The sequence below is a fragment of the Dendrobates tinctorius genome, unplaced genomic scaffold (assembly GCF_039654945.1).
Source record: "Dendrobates tinctorius isolate UK_male_01 unplaced genomic scaffold, ASM3965494v1 ptg000083l, whole genome shotgun sequence".
NCBI classification, from domain to species: domain Eukaryota; kingdom Metazoa; phylum Chordata; class Amphibia; order Anura; family Dendrobatidae; genus Dendrobates; species Dendrobates tinctorius.
In genome coordinates, this window is record NW_027361751.1 from 9,817,503 (window position 1) to 9,844,055 (window position 26,553).

General features: G+C 45.0%; 1 protein-coding gene across 3 annotated transcripts in view; it reads right to left on the reverse strand.

Annotated features, from left to right (window-relative positions):
- The window catches only part of POC5 (POC5 centriolar protein), an 86,927-nt gene that overhangs the window by 24,605 nt on the left and 35,769 nt on the right, over window positions 1-26,553 (reverse strand). For all 3 annotated transcript variants that reach the window (XM_073584107.1, XM_073584106.1, XM_073584108.1), the window contains 2 exons: window positions 22,427-22,635; window positions 21,912-22,088 (listed from right to left, as the gene is read on the reverse strand). In XM_073584107.1, coding sequence (XP_073440208.1) covers window positions 21,912-22,088; window positions 22,427-22,635 — 386 coding nt within the window. The remainder of the gene's footprint in view (window positions 1-21,911; window positions 22,089-22,426; window positions 22,636-26,553) is intronic.

The window sequence follows — 26,553 nt, forward strand, 5'->3', positions numbered from 1 at the left end:
AGAAGTGTTTTGGACCACTCACCCATTAGAGTGCAGATGAGATGGGGAGCTGACGGAGTGAGGAGTTGGGCCACATGGCAGCTAAACCCAAATTGGCTTCTTCTAATTAATGGGAATACTATAGAAGGGAGTATTAAGGAATATCTACATCATAATATTGACACCGCCCCGCTAAACATCGTCTGGGATGCTCTTAAGGCTTTTTGTAGAGGGGTTCTTTCAAAAGAAATTTAACAATTTAAGTCCAAATCCAGAAGGTTGACATCCTTCCTTTGTGAAGAGGTAGATAAATATGAACTTGAATTTACTACTACACCATCAGACTCCAGTAGGAGGCAGTGGGAGGAGGCTCAGAAAGTATATTCGGACCATTTACTTGGCAAAGATGAACATAAACGTTTTTTCTATAAGCGGAAGTTCTTTGAGGAGGGGGAAAGTACGGGACACCTATTGGCTTCTGTTATTAAGGCACAGGAGGGCTTGGCCCATATATCGAGTTTACATAATACAGAGGGGGTAACTATCACAGATAATAAGGACATCTTAGAGTTTAAATAGTACTATTCTGAGCTGTATGCTTCTAGGGCCCCGCTTTGCGAGGGAGAAATGGACACATCTGTCTAAGATAAAACTTCCTAAACTTTCTAAGCAGGCAGTTGAGGAGTTGGATAGGCCCCTGACGATTGAGGAGCTGGAGTATGCGCTTTCAGGGTTTCCGATTGAGAAGGCCCCAGGGTCGGATGGTATCCCTGGTGAATTTTACAAAACGCTTCAGTAGTGTTTTACTGCCTCTGCTGCTAAAAGTCTTTCAATCTGCAAGTGATACGGGACAGCTCCCTCCATCCATGCTAGAGGCTATTATAGTGGTCATCCTTAAGCAGGGTAAGGATCCCCTCCATCCTGAATCTTACAGGCCCATTTCTCTACTCCAGACAGATGTTAAAATTCTCGCCAAAGTTCTCTAGGTCAGACTGGCTAAGGTTATTGCTAGGCTCATTCATGAGGATCAGTCGGGGTTCATGCCGGGGAAGTCTACTGCCATTAAATTTGTGTTGGTTGTTCCTCAATATGCAGTTAAGTTCTCCTGAGGCGGGGGCCAGGGCGGTGCTATCGCTCGACTCAGCTAAGGCCTTTGATACGGTTGAGTGGAGTTATCTTTGGAAGATTTTAGAAAGAATGGGGTTTGGCCCTAAGTTCTTGACCCTCATTAAGCTACTCTATAATGGTCTGTCAGCTAGGATTAGGGTCAATGGTGACTTGTCTGGGGTGGTGGCGATGGGGAGGGGAACAAGACAGGGATGTCCTCTGTCGCCCCTCCTACTTGCCATCGCTACTGAACCCTTAGCATGTATTATTAGGGCCTCTAAGGAAGTGCGGGGATTTAGGGTGGGGGACCTGGAGGAACACATCTCGCGCTATGCGGACGACATGCTTCTGTATCTGGGGGATGCCTCTTCCTCTATTAGACCAATTATGGCTATCCTTGAGGAATTTGGTAAGTGGTCGGGCCTCCTTATAAATTGGAACAAATCGGTACTTATGCCTATAGACCCGTCTGTAGACACGCAGAGGTTAGAGGAAACCAATATTAAACTGGTAACAGAATTTAAAGTATCTGGGGATCAATGTTACAGCTAAACCTGTTGACTATGTGCCTCTTAATCTGACACCCCTGTTAGATAGATTTGTAACTAAAATTGATGCATGGTGTAGACTTCCCCTATCAGTTGTTGGGAGAGGAAATCTCATCAAAATGGTTTTAATGCCCCAACTGCTCTATATACATCACAACTCCCCGGTGTGGATCCGGGCATGGTGCTTTCAGAGGGCTCATAGGTTATTCAGACAATTACTTTGGAAAAAAGCAGGCTCGAATCCGTCTGGAGTACCTACAAAGAGAAAAAACAAATGGGGGGCTGGCTATCCCGAATGCTTGGATCTACTATCTGGCGGCTCAGACTCAGCAACTGAAGGGTTGGGATCAGTGTGGTGCACTGACGAAAAATGGGTGACTGGCAATTCAGAATAGCCCCTGGAGAGTACCAATGTATATGGTAGACGCCCAGGGAGAGGGAAACAAATTATCTCAAGCTCCAACTCTGGCCATGATCTATAAGGTTTGGGATAGAGGAAAGCACCTGTTGGGTGGTTCTGATTGTTCTTTGTTTACACCATTGTGGCATAATCCTAGTCTTCTGGAATTTCAAACTTTAGAAGGGTGCTCTGATTGGGAGGCGAAGGGGGTGATGACGGTGGCACACATTCAGTCTAATAATACATTAAAAGAGTTTGAACAACTGCGCATAGAATTTGACATTCTCTATAGGTTTTTCTACAGATTTTTACAGCTCCGGCATGCGTATGCAGCTCAAATCAAAACTAGTGATCTTAGTATAGACCCTAATCCCTTGTCAATGTTGGTGGGGGGCTTGGGCTCCAGAAGAGGACTGATTTCCTCCATCTATAGAATACTTCTCAATGCATTCCATGATAAGTACCCCCTTTGGCACCAAAGCTAGATGGGAGGAGGATGTTGTCCGGCTCTCAGATGATCAATGGGACTGTGTGTTGAGTTCAGTGCCCTGTCTTTCGCTATCGGAGGCCCAGAGATTATCGCAGGTGTATCTAATACATAGGAAATATAAAACGCCTGTGTTCTTGCACAAAATCGCGATAAGGAGTGACTCGTGATGCCCCCGATGTAGCCTACCTGATGCACATCTTATGCATATGTTCTGGGAGTGTCCTCGGCTTGGACGGTTCTGGAATAATGTTCTGAATACGTTGACAAGAGTTTATGGTTCAAGATTGCTCCCTGATCCAAAGGTCTGTGTGCTGGGTATTATACCGGATGTTCCTGTGGAAGACCCGCTGGTGATCGGTATGGCTAGAATTCTATATATAGCACGGAAAACTATTGCCTTGCACTGGAAGCAATCTGCACCCCCGACGGTGGAGGAGTTTATTAATAGAGTCAATAGTTCTATAAGGCTGGAAAAAGGAGTGTATATTAAAAGAAAAGCTATCGGAAAATTTGATAAAATATGGAGCCCCTGGCTTAACACCCCGGGTTTGCCATCCCAAATTTTGCTGCTGGAGAATCTGTTCCCTATGCTTCATTAATTATGGTACCCCTTACTCCCTCTTGGTTCCACATGATCTCTTGCTTTATGAATAGGTTTCATGAATATGTCTATTGCTCATTTTGTACTATGTGCCTGACTGTTCATAGTCGTATGCTGTACAAGTCTTGTTTCATATTGTCCCCCTTAACAATTTTTTTTTTGTGTGTGTGTTTCTCCCTTTTTTCTACTATACATTTATAGGTCACATTCTAAGGGACCCACGGTTATATTCGTTATAATTTGATAATGGGGGGGGGGGTTGGGTTGTGTATAAGAGGTATGTCTCAAATCTGTATGTTAAAACTGTGTGTGCCTTGTCTCAATTTTGTAACTTAAAACGATTTAATAAAAATAATCTGATTTAAAAAAATTGAAAAACTTTAAAAATATGAAAAAATAAAAAATACTGTCACTTTAAAAATTAAACAATTAAAAAAATAAAACCACACATTTCGTATAGCCGAGTTCATAAAATCTTACGAAAATATTACATAAAATAAAATCGATAACCCCCGTAATGAGGAAAAAAACACTGAAATACTAGAATTATGTTTTTGGCTGTCGCAACATTGCTATAACATGCAGTAGGTGGCGATCAAAATATCTACCCCAAAATGGTATCAGTTAAAATGCCAAAATGTTTTCACCACTTAAAAAAATCCTATTTGGCATCTGCGTAATTGAACAGACGGGGAGAATCATATTGTTTTCCTGCTTTCCAGTGCATCACATGATAAAGTGAATAATGTCATTCAAAAGCACAACTCATCCCGCAAAAAAAAACAAGCCCTTATACGCTTATGTGGATGGAGAAAAAAAAAAAAAAAAAACAAAACAGTTATGGCTCTTGGAAGAAGTGGAGAAAAAAAAAAAAGGAAAAAAATAGCTCTGCGGGGTTTTTTTTATGGTAATAATTGGGTAAAAAAGGGAATTTGTTGGGGAGTGCTTTTTTACAAATAAAGGACTTTGTGTGCATTTCTTTCATTTGACTACGGCTTAAGTAATGGGGTTGTCTGACAAACACCTCTCCATTACTAACCCCTGGCATTGATCTAAGCAGACATTACACAGGTGACATCAACTCCAAAACCATTACCCCGATTCCTAACGCACCAGGGCAAATTGGGAAGAGCCAAGGCTATGCGCCAGAATTGGTGCATCTAATGGATGCGTTATTTCTGGGGTGGCTGAGAGCAGGACGATATCCATGAACCTTACCAGCCTATTAATATCAGCCCCCTGCTGCCTGCATTGCCATTGCTGGTTATTAAAAATAGGGGGGTTTACCCAACGTCAATTTTTTTGGGTCCCCCCTTTTTAATAACCAGCTAAGGCTAAGCAGACAGCTGTGAGCCGATATTAATAGGCTGGAATGCTCCACGGTTATTGGCCCCTTCCGAGACCACCTTACGGCTGTCTGCTTTCCCTTAGCTGTGTATTAAAAATAAGGGGGACCCCTCACCATTTTTATGCATTACATACATTTTAGAATATCAGCCGAGAGTAAAGCGCTGACTACCCGACCATTTATAGTGTATGGATAGGCCAGAAGTAGCTAAATAGACAGGTCAGGAGACAATTAAAAAGGAATCTGTCAACAGGATTCCTGCTTCCCACCCCTCCCCCTCAAAAAAACAAACAACCCATTTCTATGTGCATGCAGCACATATAAGCAGGTTTAAGGCGTTCTCCAAGAAGGTAAGAATGCCCGTCCTAGTCACATGTCAGGACAGGCTGCAGTCGGAAGAGACACAGCTCCCGAGATCTATGTCTCAACTGACAGGATCTGTATCATAAGCATAAATAGTGAAGCTGCTGGAGAAGTGTGTAATAGGAGAAGAAATAAATCTTCTCATCACAGCTAACAGAGCATGAAAAAAAAAAAAAAACGTTATGTCATGCCGTGAAGCATGGTGGAGGCAGCATTTGACTTTGTGGCTGTTTTTTTGGCAACGGAAACTGGGGCTTTAGTCAAGGTGAAGGTAAATATGAACAGTCCCAAATATCTGTCACTTTTGTAACATAACCGTCAGGCCTGTGCTAAAAAGTTAAAGCGGAATTTCACATTACAAAGTGACAACAATTCAAAGCATACCTCCAAATAAACAAAGAAAAATGGCGTCACCAGGAGATAGTAGTTTTGTAATGGCGTAGCCAGAGCTCAGACTTGAATACAATTGAAAATCTGTGAGTGAGCTGAAGAGGGCGCTGTACACAAGAGAAGTCCAAAACCTGGCATTTTAATAGTGATGTGTAGACTTATATGCACTATTTATATTTCTGTGCAAAAAAAACATTCAGTTTTTGGAGTGTCAGTCCAAAGATATACGAGGGCACTGCTTGCCATTTTAGAGGGAGCCAGTACCTGAATTTTGTGGTAGTATGATTAAGCTGTAGTTATTGAGGAATTATAATTACTATAATGAGCGACTGATTTGGAAAACAAAAACACCGTAATACAGCAAAATGACTATACCGAGATATAATTATAGGCTGCAGGAACATGGCTCAGCTAATCAATCACCTCTGTAGTCTTCCTGTTGCTGAGCACATAGCCAATGCTCCCACGCAGACAGCGGGAGCGGTACACAAATGCTCATTTATCTTTTCATGGAGCAAATAAGATGATTTAGCGTGTATGTGCTCAGCCATATCAAAGTACATTAAACTATCATTAGATCGAATGGCATGTGAACTAGTTTACATGTATATGCAAAATGCGGGGCTTAGCAGGCTTCAATGTGTGATATATAAGATAAAGGTGAGAAAAGCACAGGTCAGATGGTTGATGGTCTATGCTGACAGTATTCTGAATATATTCCTTCTAAATGCTGATTCTGTAATAAAACGCACAGTTATTATAACATAAGGGTCATTCCATGTCAAGTGGACCAGTGGTCCCCACTCGACCTTCTCCGATTTTGCTGAAAATTTATAAGGATGTACATGTATGTTTGAAAAGAGGTTCTGTAAATTTTTAGGGCCAGATCTCAAATACATTGGGCACTGTTGACCTTTCACTGGAGGTTCCATCAAGCCTGCGGCTTCAGCTAAGAGGATTTTGCAAACTTTGACACACAGCTATTAGAGTTCTATACTGACTATGATGCTGAAATTTGGCATACTAGCTCAACTTTTGCTGCTAAACATGATAAAATTATTACCGGCTATGACAAAACAATATTTCGGCCGCAATTTTGTGTCAAAGTAGCTTGTAAAACGCTTCGCATAAAATTTATGCCAAACTTTGCCCATATATAACTCAAGACCAAAAACCAATAGTAACTGGTGCTTTGCCCTGTACACCAAACATCTACATGACTTTGCATTGCTGCAATATCACGGTCAAAGCACATGCATTTGTGGAAATATTCACACCCACATATGATGAAAAACGTTAAAAATCCGAATTTTACCTATTTTTAGGTCAAATTTCTCAAAAAGGGTACCCCTAAAATATAAAATATATTAATTCTGATATCATTATAAAGAGCACATTTTTCTCTACAAGGATCATTGTTTTTTTTTTTTTGGAGTCTCTCAGTTTAAGAAAAGAAAAATGCCACTTAACATGGTGTTATTTATGCGCATAATGCATTGATTTTGTGTTTGATTTTCAGATTTATCACATGTTACAGAGTTGTATTGTTGCTAGCAATGTCTATTATAATCAAAAACCTATAAACCTTTCTATTTATGAAAAGTTATTGACTATTGTTACATTTTAATGCATATATTTATTTTTTAGCGATGGAGAATGAAATTGATGAAGAATCAGCCCAGTGCTCTATCGGCCTTGCGAACAATTCAAAGTGCCACCTTAAGACATTCACCCATAGCAAGGATGAGTTGAAATTGTTTACAAGCTATGGATTGGATGAACAGAAATTGCTGCGTCGACGAGTGGGACTAAATTTTGATGAACATTCACAAGTCTGTTCACACCATGAAGCTTCATTCTTGACCAAATATGAGCATTTGCAAAAATCGTGTTGCAATCCTTTTGGGAAGAAGGGTCATAACACCAAAAAGGATTTGCGAGCTATCAATTTGTTAGCAGCTGACCAGTTGAATGAATTTACAAAGAATGATGTGAAGCCTGGCCAGAAGATGTGTGCATCATGCCGAAAAGAATTTGCCAACAGGAAAAAAATCAGCTGATCCAGTTTCCTCTGAATCAGATCCAGATGGAATGGAATGTTCTCCTGAAAGTCTAAATTCAAGCTTAACATCCATTGGCATCTCTCCTCTGAAATATCCACGGGTAAGCCAGCGGGATTCACTTGGATATGCAAGGAGAAAGATAAGCCAGGTACAAAATACATTTTCTAGCAAGATTGCTTCAATTGGAGGGCTTGAGCCGAAAGACATTGAGCAAACAAAAACAGCACAGTGCAAAATGTGTCTGGATTACAATCACCTTTTGGCAGATTTGAAGCAAAAGCTGCAGGTGCCCAGTCGGGCAGAAAAGGTCCAAATCTTGACATTGGCACCCAAAAGTTGGTCCATTAAGGCTATATCAGACGAATTCGGTGTCTCTGAACGAATGGTCAAACAAGCTCGAAAGCTAAATGTGAACATGGGATCTTAGCCTTACCTAGAATCAAGTGTGGCAAGAAAGTTTCTGAGGAAGTAAAGAAAAAGGTGCAGGCATTTTTTGAGGATGATGAATTCAGTCGAATGTGCCCTGGTAAAAAAGACTATGTATCAGTGCGAATAGCAGGAGAAAAAAAGCAGATGCAAAAGCGACTATTACCGAGCAATATGAGGGAAATGTTTGTTGCCTATAGGGATCGGAATGGCCCTGAAATTGGATTTTCCAAGTTTTGTGAGCTTCGGCAAAATGGTGCGTAACCGTTGGATCTGCTGGAACACATTCCGTTTGTGTGTGTACACTTCACCAAAATGTCAAACTAATGCTTGCAGCATGCTCAATCAATGATGACTACAAACAGCTCATATGCAAAATGGTCTGTGGAATTGAATCCAAGGACTGTATGCTTGGCCGTTGTGATAAATGCCCGGGTCCTGAAGTTTTAAAAGAATTTCTAGTCAGTCAATGTGTTAGTCAACAGTGACCCTGAAGATATTATTGAGTTCAAACAATGGATTCACACTGATCGAGACACGCTTGATACCAAACAACTGACTATAGAAGATTTCATTGAAGAATTGGTTTTGAAAATTTCTAAACTTTGTAGCCATCACTACATCGCCAAGCATCAAAGTTGCTATCTGAAATCGTTGAAGGAAAATCTGAGACCTGGAGAGCTTGTGATCCTTATGGACTTTGCTGAAAATTACTCATTTATTGTTCAAGATGCCATTCAAGGTTTCCACTGGGAAAATAGTCAAGCTACAGTACACCCATTTGTAATTTACTTCAAGGAGTTAAATGGTGAAGCTGCGCAGAACATCAGCTTGTGCATAATCAGTGATTGCTCATGACATGACACAGTTGCAGTCCACACGTTAACAGTAATTGTATCTCAAGACTCTCATCTATGGGATTCGTCATATCCACTACTTCAGCGATGGATCTGCAGCCCAGTACAAAAATTTTCTCAACTTGTGCCACCACAATGCTGATTTCAATATCAGCGCTGAATGGAATTTTTTTGGTACCAGTCATGGAAAGTCGCCCTGTAATGGGATTGGAGGGACAGCAAAGAGGTTGGCAGCTCGTGCCAGTCTTCAACGCCCAACTGAAAACCAAATACTGACCCCGGTGGATTTATTCAACTTTTGCAACGAGCAACTGCATGGAATCAAGTTTTTTTTTTTGTTCCAAAAGAAAAAATTGACGAAATACGGGTAGTTCAAGAGGAAAGGTTCAAAGATGGACATACAATTGCTGGAACAAGAGAAAATCACCAGTTTGTGCCAATTGATGACAAAAAGATTCGCATTTCAAGGGTGTCAAATGACCCATCATCTTTCATTGCCCATGTAGATAGATCTGTCAGATCAGAAATGCCTTTTGTGCCAATTGCAAACCTCCAGCCAGGGCAATACATTGCCTGCATTTACGATAGGAACTGGTGGATTGGAAATATTTCTGAAATTTCAGTCGACGACCATGATGCATTAATAAATTTTATGCATCCTCATGGACCAGCTAGCTTCCTTCACTAGCCTGTGAGAAATGATACATGCTGGATTCCCAAGCAGTCAATCATTGCAATAATTCCAGCACCAGCTGCAACAGCAATGGGTCGACAATAGAGCTTCTCTGAACCGATTATGTTGCAAATTCAGCAACAATTCCAGACCACTTAGACTGAACATTATGGCTTGGGAACCAACAAAAGATACCCAATATTAGGCTTGGGATCCTAGGCAAAGACACCCACCCTCAGGCTTCGGAACCTGCGATAAAGAGACCGCCCGCGGCTGGCCTTGCACGGCTATCGGCCATGGCTCCTAGGCGATGGGGCTGCCAATTCTCGAAAGACAGCATTATTACAATTCTTAACAGGATTATAATACCAATTCTTGGTTGTGGTATAACCACCATGGACCAACGCAAGGGTTTGAATAGTGCAGTTACCATTCATTGCGTATTAATAAATAACACCATGTTCAGTGGCATTTTTCTTTTCTTAAACTGAGAGACTCCAAAAAAAAAACAATGATCCAGGTAGAGAAAAATGTGCTCTTTATAATGATATCAGAATTAATATATTTTATATTTTAGGGGTACCCTTTTTGAGAAATTTGACCTAAAAATAGGTAAAATTCTGTTTTTTTAAGTTTTTCATCATATGTGGGTGTGAATATTTCGACAAATACATATGCTTTGAGCGTGATATTGCAGCAATGCAAAGTCATGTAGATGTTTGGTGTACAGGGCAAAGCACCAGTTACTATTGGTTTTTAGTCTTGAGTTATATATGGGCAAAGTTAGGCATAAATTTTATGCGACGCGTTTTTCAAGCTACTTTGACACAAAATTGCGGCCGAAATATTGTTTTGTCATAGCCGGTAATAATTTTATCGTGTTTAGCAGCAAAAGTTGAGCTAGTATGCCAAATTTCAGCATCATAGCCAGTATAGAACTCTAATAGCTATGTGCCAAAGTTTGCAAAATCCTCTTTGCTGATGCCGCAGGCTTGGTGGAACCTCCAGTGAAAGGTCAACAGTGCCCAATGTATTTGAGATCTGGCCCTAAAAATTTACAGAACCTCTTTTCAAACATACATGTACATCCTTATAAATTTTCAACAAAATCGGAGAAGGTCGAGTGGGGACGATTTTTAAAACTGGTCCACTTGACATGGAATGACCCATAAGGAAACATTATCAGCTTGTCTATTTAAAGGGAATCTGTAAAGTACTGCAGTGCGCAGGCACCGAGAAATGTCAGAGAGGTCCGGCAAAGCGCACACTGAAGTATTCTGCTCTGCCCTCAACAGGGCAGATAAAGCACGCCTGTGCAGGAGCCGAGGGAGAAACAAGGAGGAGGACATCATCATATGAAGATGGGAGGCGCCGGACGGGACGGCGACACCCATCGGATCGGACCGAACGCCGGGGTGAGTATAATCTCTTTTTTCTTATCTTTCAGGTTACATCGGGGGCTTATCTACAGCATTACAGAATGCTGTAGATAAGCCCCTGATGGCGGTGCCGGTAGCTGATAGGGCTAAAATGGGGTGACAGACTCCCTTTAACAAATTTATTACTGGACTGTCTGGAAACATCTAATGAAGAAAAACAGCGGAAGACGATGTGATACAAGGGTACTCCATGCAGTAATTATGGCTGACATCTCAATGATTGGACCCTAGGTGCTAGAGAGAAGACTACAATACTAAAGAGCAAGGAGGAGGTGGAAATCCGTAACATTTCACTTCTATTTTCATCCATGATCCAAGTAGTAACGTTTCTCCTTGCGGAGAGTGACATGTTAAGCATGCCGAGATGCTTAACATGTTACACAGCCAAATAAGATCTCATACCTTGCACTGACGAGGGGCAGTACCCCGAAACACTGTCTGAAAACTTCGATCCTGGTTTGGCTTTTATCCTAAGTCATGTGACAAGGCTCGTTAAAGGGTCGACATTGACTTTTAGGATTGCTACTTCCAACAGGTGGCATTAGAGTGCTATTCTCATCCAGAAACAAACAAGACTCTTACAACTGGAGATGTGAAACATAAATATGTGATCATGTGAGCAATTAAAGGGAATCTGTCACCCATATTTAGTGAAGTGAAGAAGACCACTAAGCCACGCCCATCGGACCAGACCGCGGCAATTTGCATGCATTACCAACAAGCTAAAAAAGGTATTTATGCCTCAAAGGTGCGGGGTCGGGGGGAGTCAAAAGCCCGAATAGAATCCTTATGGGACGCTCAATTTTGTGATATCTTTACATGATATCACTAAATATGGGTGACAGATTCCCTTTAAAAGGGTTGTCCACTACTCTGACATCTGATAGATATTGCCCGAGCCACCATGGAAAGTAGTCAGACAATGAGTTCCTGGTGATTTCTCCACAATCGCTGATCTGGATTCACTCGTCTCTCCCTATGTGCACGTATAGGCAGAGACCTGTCACTCCAGGGCAGCGCAAGGGATGAAGCCATCAGTGACCCTCCTGACCAACATGTCTCTCCAGCGCGGCTTCTAAAAGTGTCTCTTTCTCTGAAAGGTCGCAGCTGGCTGAGATAATACAGTCAGTGCCTGATACAGGCTGCCTGTGGATCGAGCATCATGTATAAGCTCACTTTAAATACTATATTCCCCAGTATAATATGAATATTACACATACTTGCCTCCAGGATTAGCGCAGTTACAGTGATGTCGGCACCGGCTTTCCAAGGGCTCATAGGACATTGGCTGCAGTGCCAACGGAAAGGGAGGGAGGGTGTGAGTGAGAATAAAAAAAATAAAAATAAATCAGAAACAGCTAATTGGTTGCAGTTTTCACACATCCTTAGGACCTCCAATGTTCATATGTAGGAAGTGCGAGTGCGACCGCTGATTGTTATGCTACATGAGCAATGCAGCCAATGTTAGGCTAGTTTCACATTTGCGTTTAAGGCAGCAGCGGCGGCGGCCTGCGCACGGCCGCCGCTAAGCCCTGCCCCCTGCTGTGCCTCCGCCAGTAGCTCCGCCTACGGGCGCATGACGCTGCATGCGTCCCCTATCTTTAGCACTGGGGCCGCAGGCTGTGCGCAGGTATGAGTTTAGCGGCGCAAGCGTCCTTTTGACGCTGCGCCGAGCGCACCAAATTGCAACCTGTTGCGTTTGCCGCTGGTCGGCGCAGCGTCAAAAGGACGCATGCGCCGCCAAACGCATACCTGCGGACGGCCTGCGTCCCCAGTGCTAAAGATAGGGGACGCAGGACGCATGCAGCGTCATGCGCCCGTAGGCGGAACTACTGGCGGAGACACGGCAGGAGGCGGGGCTTAGCAGCGGCCGTGCGCAGGCCGCCGCTGCCTTAAACGCAAATGTGAAACTAGCCTTACATGAACGCGGGGAACCTGATGCCGACAGCGCTGGAATACTTGCCAGTGCAGCAGAAGGGTATGGGTCATTTTCATATCACACTGTGGACTATAGTATTCAAATACTATAGTATTTTCAAAAAAGACAACCCTGGGTGCTGGACAGTTCCCATGAATTATCCCTCTTTTGCCTATAACTCCTAAAACCCTTTGCATGCCCTCTATATGGAGAATTCATCACTCCCTCTATTCCAGTTTGTGTCAAAAGGCGCAAATTTGGCGCAAACAATCTGTGCAAAAAGCTTATGACTTTGTGCACTTTTGCCCCAGTCACTTTACACAAGTGGCCAGCACCTGTTATTGGTGTATACCAGCATGTGTGTATATTTTAATTATTTTCACATGAAAAAAAAAATAATTATCCACCATATCAAAATAGAGATTTTTGTGTACTCGCCGTAAAATCATTTTCTCAGAGACGCTCTTTGGGGGACACAGACCATGGGTGTTATGCTGGTGCCACTAGGAGGATGACACTAAGTTGAGACAAAAAAAGGGTAAGCTCCTCCTATGCAGTATACACCCTCCTGCTGGCTCCAAGTGAACCAGTTCAGTGCAAAAGCAGTAGGAGATTATTGATATCATCTCACATTATAACACAATGAATGAAATACAAGAAGCAGAAGCCGTCAGGCTAACAGGGTGGGTGTTATGCCCCCCAATGAGTGTCTCGGAGAAAAGGATTTTACGGTGAGTACACAAAAATTCCTATTTCTCCTTCGCCTCATTGGGGGACCCAGACCATGGGACATCCCAAAGCAGTCCATGAGTGGGCAACAATATAACAGATAAAGCCCAGTGTAGTGACCAAGTAAGGATGCACTACCGCCTGTTGCAGAACAGTCTGCCGAGGACCGCATGTGCGGAAGTCTGAGTATGACTAGTGCTTGAAGGATGTGTACAGGCTGAACCAAATCACAGCCTTGCAGCCCTGCATACTTGTTCCGCTTGCATCTGAAGCCGAATGGCCCAGAGGGCGGACATCGCCCATGTAGAATATGCCCTAATCCCTACTGGGATGGGCACGCTTATAAAGTAGTATAACTCCTGAACAGCAGAACGAATTTCTCTGGCTACTGTGACCCTGAAGTGGCTTACAGGAGAGCGCTGTCTTCAGGACATACGTCTTGAGAGCTATCACTGCCTGCAAGGCGCGCGTAGCTTTATCCATCCGAAGAATCAGTGTCAGGCCCAGGGAAGGAAGACAAAACTGGTGCCCCGGAGTAACCAGTCATGCACCCCTATGGCGTTTTGGATCCCGAGATCGGGCTCAGGAGATGGGTACCTAGGCGTTCAGTCTTGAAGCCATCAGATCCCCGTTCGGAGTTCCCCAACGAAAGCAGGTCTGTTAAAAGGCCTCCGTGGTGTATGCAATAACCGTGGTGTTATGCTATTGAATTTGAATGGGGTAACTCGCGAGTAGATTCTGGAACTGCTGCCGGGTTAACCGGATAGCTTGGATTACCAGGATATTCGAAAGTCTGCTCTCCAGCCAAGGAGGCTGGCATCGATAGTCACTACTGGTGATTGGAAAAGAAGAGAAGATTTTTCCTCTTGGTATAAAGAAAAAACCTCAATGTCCACCGCCTGTGAGGCTATTTGACGTGCAGGGGCAAGCGACACCGGCAGTTGAGAACAGTTTTCTGGTGCAGACTGTCAGAAGAGTATACAGATAATGGAAGGGGATCACTTCAATTGCTGCTGCAGTCCCCCCCCCCGTACCCTCACGGCAATCTGTAATATCTAAGGGGGCGAGTGACAAGGTGCTGTTCATGATCCAGGTAAGGACCGAACGGAGAGACTCCATCCATGGATGGTATACCTTGGCCAAGATCTAGTGTGGGCCTTACAGATCCGTCATTTCTAGGAAGCACGAACAGATTTGAGCAGAAGTACTCGATCATTACATTTTGTAGAATCGGATAAAGGCTCCGTCCTGACGCCGTGCATCTATGGTTCGGAAAGAAGTCCTTGTTTCAACGCCTAAGTTTTTGGAGGACGTGAAGAAAAAACATCCTGTAGAGGGACGAGAGGAAAATGCAATCTTTTGTATCTAGCAGACACCAGGTTTTGGGCCTGCTCGATACGAACGGCATAAAAGGAGACCTCACGAACCAGGGGCTGTCCATAATGGTGGTGTTGAGGGCTTACGCCAGAAATCACTGGGTGGAAAAACGTCAGGGACCTCTCTCTCTCAGGTCCAGACCATTTGGGGTGGACCCTTACATTGCTGGTTGGACCTATGGGAAGCCTGGGATCCTTTGATGATGGGAGCGTTCTTAGTGAACAAGTCCGGATTTACAAGAAAGGACCAAATCCAGATTTGTTGCCGACGCCAATGAGGAAGACGCCTCAAGCCTTGCTGGGGAAGAAATTTGTTCTTCCCTCCCATAGCCTCAGAGATAAGCTGGACCGACTACTGTCCATGCAAACCCAACTCTGGTAAAATAGGGATTTTTGTGTACTCACCGTAAAATCCTTTTCTCCGAGCCAATCATTGGGGGACACAGAGACCGTGGGTGTTATGCTGCTGCTTGCCACTAGGAGGACACCAAGTAAACACAGAAAAAAGTTAACTCCTCCCCTGCAGTATACACCCTCTCGCTGGCTGGGAATTCCCCAGTTTGGTGAAAAAAAGCAGTAGGAGTATTAAACGAATGACAATCATAACTGTCAAAACCTAAAAATGCTACAGTGAGCCAATAGGCCAAACAGGGTGGGTGCTGTGTCCCCCAATGATTGGCTCGGACAAAAGGATTTTACGGTGAGTACACAAAAATCCCTATTTCTCCTACGCCTCATTGGGGGACACAGAGACCGTGGGACGTCCTAAAGCAGTCCCTGGGTGGGGAGCATACTTCTGCTAATACCCCATGTACCACTGAGTTAACCCGTGGTACTGCCAATTGCAGGCTGCGTCTGCTGAGAGCTGCATCCGCAGAAGCCTGAGAATGAATTAGGCAATGTTTGTAAAGGTAGGCAAACTGGACCAAGTCCCAGCCTCGCGGAGAGGCCCGAGAATGAATTTCGTAATTTCTTGTAAAAAGTATGCAGACTGGACAAAGTCGAAGCCTTGCAGACCTGGTCTGCCTAGGCCTGGTGCCGAATGGGCGAAGAGGCGCACACTGACCGGGTAGAGTACGCCTTAATCCCAGCTGTGACAGGCGCATTCCTGACACGGTAGGATTCCTGAATCGTCATGCGAATCTACCTTGTTAGCGTTGCTTATGAGGCGACTAGACCTTTCCTATGCCCCTCTGGGAGCATGAACAGGGCATCTGACTTGTGGAAGGGAACCATCCGCAAGGTGTACCGTTTCAGCGCCCTAACCACATCCAGGGTGTGGAGGGCCTTTTCGATGCGATGGACTGGCGCCGGAACAAAAAGAAGGCAAAACAAATTCCTCAATGAGATGGAAAGAGGAGAGGACCTTGGGCAGGAAGGACGGGGACATCCTGAGAACTACCTTTTCCTGATGAAAATGCAGAAAAGGAGAACGGCAGGACAGGACTGAATTTCGAAACTGGTCTGATTGACGTAGTTGCCAGTAGAAAGACCACCTTCCAAGAGAGGACGGTCAGTGGCACGTCCTGCAGCAGTCCGAAAAGGAAGGCCCCGAGAACCAGGTTAAGGCCCCATGAGTGGCCTTCTATAAGGAGACGCCACATGGAAAACTCTTTGAATGAACGTCTTAACTTGAAGCCTGGTGGCAAATTGGGAAAGCGCTGACAAGGCTGAAATTTTGCCCTTGAGCGAGCAAAGCACGAGGCCTGATCGAAATACAGATTGAAGGGATTCCAATATGGCCACAATGGAAAACAGCAGGGGTGACTGACCATGAACCTTGCCCACGAAAAAGAAGGTTGTCCAGGTGCGGTGATATATGCGCAATTGCGCATGACCACGGGCTTCCTAGCACCAATCATGGTGGAGATCACGACGTGAGAGAACCCAGCCTGAGTTAAAAACCAGGATTCAACGGCCACGCCGTCAAAGATCGGGCCTCGGAGCTCTGGTGATAAATCGGGCCCTGCGAGAGTAGGGCCATACGATCTGAAAGTTGCCAGGGGACATCGGCGACCAGTTGTATTAGTTCTGCAAACCATGCTCGGCGCGGCCAATCTGGCGCGACTAAGATCACTGGTACTCTCTCCGCTCTGATCTTCTTGATGACCCTCAGAAGCAAGGGAAGAGGGGGGGGGGGGGGGAGATGTACAGGAGCCAGAAACAGTGCCATGGCAGAACTAGAGCGTCCGCTCCGATGGCGCATGGATTGCGCGATCGGGAAACGAACCGAGGAACCTTGTTGTTCAGTCTTGAGGCCATGAGATCCACATCCGGGTCCCTCAACGAAGACAAATCTGCTGAAAGATTTCCAGATGAAGAGATCACTTCCCCGAGGCAATGCCTCGGTGACTGAGAAAATCTGCCTCAATTTTCCAAGCCCGGGATGTGGCTTGCTGAGATGGGCGAATGGTTGGTCTCGGCCCTATAGAAGATGTAACTCACTTCGTGCACAGCCATCCTGCCCCGGGTTCGTCCCTGGTGGTTGATATACGCTACAACCGTGGCGTTGTCGGATTGAGACCCGATGGGGTGAGGTGGACACTCCGTAGAGCTAATGTGATTGTTCGTGTCACCAAATGTTAATGGGGAGACATGACTCTCGGGCTGACCAATGACCCTGTGCCGTGTGGCGACGAGAGACCGCACCCCAGCTGAGGAGACTTGCGTCAGTGGTTACTACCAACCATCTTAGTGGGGGTAAAGATCTCCCTTGATTCAGGGAGGAGCTCAGTGTCCACCACCTGAGGGCTTGCCTGTCCCGCAGGGACAGAGGAATCCGACGATCCGGGGAGAACGGGTTCTCGTTCCAAGCTAACAGCAACGCATGTTGTAAAGGACGGAGGTGGAACAGTGGAAAACGGAACTGCTTCCATCTCTGTCACCATCCTTCCAAGAACTCCCATGGTGAAACGGATGGAGTGAGAAACTGGTCGAAAAAGAGATCACGCTGCTTGAGAGAATGTGCCGGGAAGTGGTTAAGCTTTAATCTGAGGGCAGATGCAGCTTACCCTCAAGTCCTGTGTTATGTCCCCTGGGAGGAAAAACGGTGGCCCTGTGGCGTCGCCCGGTATTCGGCTGCTCCTGAAAGGGTTAACTACAGCAGAGGTAACAGACATGGCCCCCGAGATTAAAATTGCGCATCTCGTTAGGAGCGAGAGGCGCCAAGAGGAAGGGGCGGCGGCAATAGTGCGGGCGGCGCTATTCAAATTGCGGCCTAGTAGGCCGGAAAAGCAGGGGGCTCAATTTTTGGCCTACCCGCGGTATGTAGCAGAGCTGGAGGAGTTCTTGAATGGGGGGGATGCTCGATTGGTCCTCCCTCTGGGCAGGGGTCGGAGAGCTTAAAGAGGTATGCTCAATCGGTCCTCCCTCTGGGTAGGGGGACGGAGAGCTCTGGGGCTGATTCAGGGCATCCGAAAAAGCGCTGTTCAGGTCCTTCTCCATGCACTCCTGTGCGATCTTGTTGCGCTTGCCCTAGTATCCGTTCGACCATCATGGGAACCATCGTCGTCGCAGGAAAGGTACGTGAAGGGTTACTCCACGTGCTTGCCTGTTGTTGGTTCGGGGGAGAGTGGGCCATAGAAAGGAACCGTCGGCCCCTTCAATCCGTTAATTAAAAAATAAAAATTTACAGAAAATTCAAAAATAAAAACGGTGGGGTCTCAAACCAGACCCAAGTGCCAGACACTACAGACACTAAGCAAGAACTGGGGAATTCCCAGCCAGCGAGAGGGTGTATACTGCAGGGGAGGAGTTAACTTTTTTCTGTGTTTACTTAGTGTCCTCCTAGTGGCAAGCAGCAGCATAACACCCACGGTCTCTGTGTCCCCCAATGAGGTGTAGGAGAAAAAGAGATGTTGGAGATCTTTCTCTGGGTGAAGACCTCTTTCCATTCCCTGAGCCATAATGCCCTATTGAGCGTGATGGCATTTGTCGCATATAGTGTGGTGCAGCCAGCCGCATGAAAAAAGGCATCCAGATAAAAATGGGAAGAGAGCTGGTTTTGAAGCCCACGAAACGGAACAAATCAGATTCTCGTCTGTCGGTCTGCGGGACCTTTAATTGACTATCCACTCGGCCTAGATAGCCCAGAGTTTCAGCCCAATGATTCCGCCGATCAGATGAAAGCACAGGCGATTCCTCCTTTCCGGAGGCTTCTGACTTGTTAAGCGGTTATCCTATCGCTCCCTTTGCCCGTTAACTATACCGTGAACCACCTGGTGAGTGATAAAAGCTGTATTGTGGGGTATAGTCCACCAGAAGAACGCTACGTGATCCGGGAGAGACCCGGCATCCTCGTGGACCTTCATAAAACTAGATGACTGCCTCGAAAAAGCGAATCTGACATTTTTTGTGGCAAAACCAGATTTAAGGAAAACATTAAGAGTCCTGTACTCTGTAAATCTGTGAGGGGGAGCGAGACACAGAGGGGTGGTCCATGGACCAAACGCTTCTCGGCGGACGCCGGGGGAGGCGCTGACACTCCCGCTTTGGGCCACCCACTGTGTATCAGGGCACGCATAGTTTGTTGGTAGAACAGTATGCCAGGCTGCAAGCGAGCGCAGGTGATCTAAGCTCCCCTTTTGTGCTGCGTGGATTCCATAGCACTCACTGCGGTGCGCGTCCCAGCACGGAGCCGCCGTGATGAGGCTTCAGCGAGGGGGCGCACGTTTCCCAAGAGCCCCTTTTGTGCGACCCTTGGACCTGCTGATGGATCTTTTTACCGTTCATTCGGAGCCCCCTTCTCTGGCGAGTCCCTGCTCTTTGCTGAAGGCCATAGGTTGTTCCCCGTACAGAAGGGGAGAGATCCAGTCGCTTTAGGGACCACGGGTAATCCTCAGGATGGTACAGGGTAAGAGAACGCCTCAATCCACCATCCCTTAGAAGGGAGGTGGAGAGGGACCGTCCGCCTCCCCGCATCATCCGCTTTTAAAAGTGTAGAGGCCTCTGTGCATCCTATGGGTTCAATCCTATGGGTGGACAGGGCAGGTTGTCCGGCATAGGCCTGGCTGCAGAAGAGGATACATCAAGGCGACACTCCATGTGCTCGTCCGTAAGCCGGTGCCGGGAGATTGGTGCCCTTTAAGAGACCCGTCGCCCTTGACTCAGCTCAGGCATCCCACGTCGCAGGAGAAGATACGTGGAGGCGACACTCCCCATGCTCGCCTGTTGTTGGTTTGGGGAGATCGGACCCCTTCAATAGGGTCCGTCGCCCTTATCTCGTCTTCATGGTAAAAGAAAAAAGGTCTGAAAAACCAGACATGTGTGCCTCCTACGGACACCAAGCATGAACTGGTTCACTTGGAGCCAGCAGGAGGGTGTATACTGTGGAGGAGGAGCTAACTTTTTTTTGTCTCATCTTAGTGGCAGCCTCCTAGTGGCAGCAGCATAACGCCCATTGTCTGTATCCCCAATGAGAAGGAGAAATATGAAATCACTTCACTCGAGTAGATAATGTATCCGTCTTGTGAATCAGGTTTTATTTTCTTTAGATATTTAAAGGAAACACAAAGGAAATGTCAACCCCAGGTGTCTATGAGAACGCGAAATGTTCTAGACACTGACTGCAACTGTGCTCATCCAGAGACAGATCACACTGAGAACACATTAATCACCAATGACATGTCAAGAGTAAGATAAATGAGCTGCCTGGCTCCACATCACCTTGTATCATTCATGGAAAAGTGGGTCTACCTAATAACAACGTCAAGACATTTTGGTTTACATTAGATATGTACAGTATGTATGTGTACAGAAATATATATACATGTAGTATAAGTGCATTAAAATACCTACCGATTGCTGTGTTATTCAGTTTCCAGCTTTGTCAGATCACAGGGCCTAATGTACAGAGCGATCGCTCAATTCCCAATGTCAACTTATAAGACTCAGAAAAAGGCTCCCTATAGACTTACATTGAGAAAGTGACTTCCAGTCCACACAAACCTCTGTGTGACTCAGCTAGTCTGATCTAAGGACACACAGAGAAAATGGGAGTGCGCTGAAAGCCAGAGAACACAGGGATCATTAAGTTTTTTGTTTTTTTTTAACTGCGCATGCAAAACTACATACATATTTAGAAAAAGATTAGGGAAAAATTTGTTGGGAAAGTTTCTTTACAAACAAAAAATCTCAAATTTCGCTTTACTAGAGTAAAAAGTGGAAAAAGTGAAATGTGAGTGGGCTTCAGATTTTTTTTATATACCGTAATATAGATAGTAATCGTAAAATATTTTCCATGGCATGTGTGTTTTTTTTTTTTTTATTAAGTAATCAATTTAATTACTGGTTTTTAAAATTTCTTTTAAAGGGGTGTTACCCAATAGATCACTGATAAGGCCTGTTTCACACTTCCGTTTTTTCAAATCCGTCAAAATCCGTTGGTTTCCGTAAAAAAACGGATCCGCCATTTTTTTGCAGGATCCTTTTTTTGTCCCATAGACTTCCATTAGTGGTTACCGCGGATCCGTCAAAAAAACGGATCCGTTTTTTTAAAAACGGATCCGTTTGCATCAGTTTCCGTCAAAAAAACGGAAACGGATCCGTTTGGCGGACACAAAAACGGAAGTGTGAAACAGGCCTAACGCTGAACGGATAGTATCAGTCTGTAGGGACAACCCCCAACTATTATGAACCAGCTGCAAATGTATTCCTAAATTTCAAGGATAATTAAGAGGAATAGCCCAAGGAAGAAAAGATAATCTATTAATGTTATTTCATGAAGCATACAAATATCTGCTAATACAGACATGTGGGCAACTTTATATCCCATGTAATGCAAACATCAGCACCCATACTTCAACAGTGAAGAATCTGAAAGCACGGCCATATCTCTACTTAGTGTAAAGGTAAAAGAACATGCTTAGTCCTCATTCAAATGAAAAGAAATTAGGAAACCTAAAACCCCTCAAACACTAGACTAAAGTTGGCCGAACCCTCTGAGATCTGTGGAAAGGCCTACAAAAAAATTGTGAATGGGGGCTTCCCAATTCTCTCCACCGCAGATGATGTCGTGAAAGACAAGGATCCTGCATGTTGAATTTCAATGTCCTCAGAGCTGAGATATGCTGCTGCCATGAGCTGTAGTGTCTCTGTCATAAAGAATACGGATCCTGCGTATGGAGGAGCGGGAGAGTCCGCAGCCAGCCACCTAGTGTGTATGGGGGCTCTAATAATTTAGAGAAAAAAAAAAAAATAAGGTTACCTCATCTTTTCTATGTATGGAGGTTTCATAGGTCTGTATGAGAGCCTGAAGGCCATCTATCTGGTTGCACAAATGGTTAATATGCTCTGTATGCTTTTCATTCTGCTTTTTCATCTCCAGCTGGTGCTTCTCGATAATTGTTAGCCGCCATTTTTTCAGCTCCGCCAACACATTTGTCTAAAACAAAAATGAAAAAAATATTTATACATATACACAGGCACAAATTAGTCGTTTTGACGATGCAGCGACCCGCATAGAGTGCAACATGTTGGAATTTGAAGCGGTCGCCGCATCATCAAAAAGACGCGTGCGGAGGCATCCGCATATATCCGCACGAACTGCGTACCCAATGTTACAGATAGGGTACGCAGGCCGCATGCCGAAGTATGCGCACGTAGGTGGAGCTGACCGGAGGAGGTGCGGCGCTTCACAGAGGAAGTCCGCAGCTCCTCCATACGCAAATGTGAAACTAGCCTTAATGTCTAAACACTGCGTACAGTGCTGTCACTATCTACCTTTAGGTTATCGCTCCATAGATCAAGTAAGTCTTCAACATGCTGCAGGTTTTCAGAAGAGACAGGCAGCTGTGTTACTTGGATCCGTTCTGTCTGGGATCTAGCAGACGCAGAAGAAGATGAGCCTTGGAGAGAGAGTTCATCTGTATGAACAGGAGAAAATGCCTCCATACCTGAGACAAAGGTCCCTGGGAATGTAGGCTCTTCAACTAGAATAGGAATAAAAAAAAAAAAGGTACTCTTAATGTCAATCAGGGTATCTGCCCATGGAGTGAATGTTAATGATTGCATATGTAATAACAGGGAAAAGGATTGAAAGAATTCATCACCAGTAGAAAGTGAATTTATCAGGTCACACACATAATGGGAGGGCTATTGGGGAAAAAAAATAAAGTGTCCATTTCCTTCAGGTTTGGAGGTGCAAGGCAAATACTGAAGTCTAAACTAAATGTCTAAAATACTGAAGTGTACACGCAGGATGCATTGCATTAGTGTAACAACCTATTTTCAAGCAGGCTGTACCCGTAATACTGAGCAATATCTTTAGAGTTGAGCAAAAAGCTTGGCAGGTCCAGAGCACTGCAAATCTCCTACTACTGGCCGTATCCTCCGCTCCTCTTATGATTAGTAAGCCCCAGGATGTCCTGCAGGCATTGTGCCAAATGGTAATGATGTCAGGGGGCCACTAATCAGCAGAGGCTTTGGGGATGCTGTGGGTAGTAGAAGGTTCGCAGTGCTCCGGTCTGGTGGCCACAGACTACTGGTGGGGCTGCTGGACCAGGGTCTTGCAAAACTTTTTTGCTCAACTCTAAATATCCATAATACGTTAGTACTTCAGATCCATGCTACGCACAGTTACATATACGCTCATGTGAAACTGATGTAACCAGGTCATAGATGTAACATCTAGCATTAACACTCAATTATTTTAAGATCATTAATTATCTCTGTGTTTATGGTACAAAAGAGCCTGGTTACAATCAATGGTAACCCCTTCGCACACATGAACAGAAATATACAGTACATCTGTAGTAGTGTCCAATACCGCCATCTGCCTCTGATAGCAGCAGTAAGCTCTGATCGCTGCTGTTAGCTATTTAGATGCCACAGTCAATCACTGAGAGCGCATTAAAGAGAACACTCCCCGCTCCAACAACGCAATTGCAACCTTCATTTTCACTATATATTGCAATACTGTGGCATTCCAATATGAAAATAAGTGATGTAATGAACGCAGGATCTTTGTGTATTAAAAAAATGTAGGTAAAAAAACAAACAAAAAAAACACCATAGTTTTAGGCTGTTTTCACATTTGCATCTGTTTGCGCAGCGTTTCATCTGCAGCAATCCGTATGCATCATGTTTCCCTATCTTTAACATGGTGTAAGCATGCGTTTGCATCAGTTCGCATGTGTCAGCGTACTCATGCGTTGTTTTTCGGTGTGGCGGGGTCCGGCGAACGCAACATGTTGGATTTTGGAAGCGGCAAAAATCATTCAAATATGCGCATTCATGCGCATGCGGATAAGTGAGTCAAATAAACGCATCGCTGTCTATGGGAACGCATGCGTACACAAGGACATGCATACGCACATGCGTTCTATACGCATGCGTTTTTTTAATGTGTTAGGCCTCTTTCACACATCCGTTTGTCTCCATCAGTCAAAAAACGGATCCGTTTTTTTCCCATTGACTTGCATTATCGGCGGATCTTGACGGATGGTCATCTGTTGGATCCGTTTTTTTACGGATCCGCCAAAATTTTGGCGTCCGCTGACATGACTGAACGGACAATGAAATGTTTTTTTTTGGCTGCCCGGATCCACATTTTTCACTGCGCATACCAGGAAGAATTACGTATGGCAGAAATGTAACCCTAAACCCAGTTCTCTCTCTCGGCACGGTTTCCTTTAAAATGTAACCTTACATGGATCCGTCAAAGCAACGGTCCGGTGCCACCCGTTTCTTACAATCCGCCTACAGATCTGTTTTCCACCATTTTATCGGATTTCGACTGAGCTGAAAAAAACGGATATGTGAAACAGGCCTTAGTCCAGGAAGTGATTCATCCACCTGATAATTGAGAGCTCTATAAAAGGAAGTGTGGACACAGCAAGGCCATAACCCTCTGGACTCTGGATGATACCACAACACTGGCTATGTAAGTATAGAACCTTAGAAAATGTCATCCTCCCTCACTGCTGTTTGTACTTTGTATTAAAAAAAATTTCTGTTTACGTTTGGACGTGTCGACTGGCCTGGTACAGTGGTTGGCTCCTGGTGCAGCGGGTTTCTAAAGTTCGACTCCTGGTGCTGCTTTCTGTCGTGGTGAGGACAACACTGTCTATGTAAGTATAGAAGCTTTGGAAATGTCTCTCTGAATGCTTTTTCTGATCCTTGTAGACTGGCCGATTCTCTCTGGTGCAGTGGGTCTCTTCTGTGCAGCGGTTTTCCTGTGGTCGTGTCTTGGTGCTGTGGTTGGCTCCTGTTGCTGCTATCTGTCCCTGGCCTGTGCTGACTGCTCTGGTGTTGGACTACTGCCTGTAATGTAAATATTGTTGTCTTTTTTTTGGTCTACATTGTTTTTTGATCTTTACAAGTTTAATTTTTCTTCTGTTCTTTTCTGTAGTGTTTCACTTGACTGCTGCCTGCTCTTCAAAATGTCCTCAAGTGAAGTACAGACTTCTTCCCAGGGTGGACCGGACAAAGATTATATGATCATATTTGCTATACTGATTGGTATGTATTGACTGGCAATACTCCACATGTGTTAAATCATGTACTTTCTTTACAGGTACCTGGCAGTGATGAAGAGCAGTCAAGTGGAGAGGATTCTTCCCAGGGTTATCGGGCTCATGTGTCTCAGGAGGAAAGACAGGGTGTAAGTATTCCTTTCATCAGAGTTGTAATACAATTTTTTTTTCTGTTTTACTTAAAATTGTTTTTCTCTATTTTTTCTATAGGTTTCACAACAGGAAGAAGCCACACTGGATATAGACAACGAACAACTAATCCACCTTGTGCAAGAGCGAGTACCGTTGTGGGACACCCATGACTGTCAACACTCCGACAATGTGGTGATTCGACGGCTCTGGGAAGAAGTGGCAACATCGCTGCTGCCTGGTTGGCATCGTGTCACGCCGTGAGCCAGAACAGATTTTGGTAAGTATTGCAATGTGGTCTGACACGGCAGTGAACCTGTTAATATATGTGAATTGTTTTCTAATTATGTTTTTTTCCCTCTTCACAGTGAAGTGAATGAAAATCTGTTGGCGCTCAATGAAGGACCGCTTCAACACGGACATGAGAGAGGAGCTTCGGGTTCGAAGTGGTTCTACTGCAAGGTTCCGCAAGTACCACCGCGACCTTGCCTTTCTGAGGCCTGCGTTTGCTCAGCGAACGTAAGTATAGAATTTTTTTTTTTTTTGACTAATGTTTAATTTTTTTTCACACACAGAACCTGGAGCAGCACAACACAAACTTGATTTTTTCACGAATGTTTTTCTCTTTTCCATAAAGAACCTGGTGCAGCACCACACAACTCGGATCATCCTCGGTTGAAGAGGCCCCTCATCTACCAGCTACTGAACAGATGCAATCCCAGTCAACCACCAGTGATGAAGCAACCTTGCAGGCTTCACAGGCTGGGGAAAAAGCAGCCAGTCCATCAGGTTTTCCCCTCTCCCAGCCCTCTGCCTCTGCTTTTGTTGGGTTGTCTCGTCAGCGGCAGAGGGCCTGGGAGAGGTCAGGCATGCCAGAGTTTCTGCAATTAAGCTTGGTCTTCCAGGATGGGGTTAGGTTGATTGTTGACAGAGTGAAGAGTGGGTTCAAGGAAGTCAACAATCGCCTTGACGCCGACCTTAATTGTGTATGCACACGCTTGGGGATTCTGCTGCGGATCCGCAGCGGGATTTGGCCCTGCGGATCTGCAGCAGTTTCTGCTGCGTTGTACAGTACCTTTATTTTCAATGAAAAATGAAAACTGCAGTGCACATGCTGCGGATTTTTCCACGCGGATTTGCTGCGGTTTTAAATCCGCAGCATATCACTTCTTTGTGTGGAATCCGCAGCGGTTTCACACCTGCTCCATTGTACAGGTGTCAAAAAGCCGGGGAAAACCGCAGGTC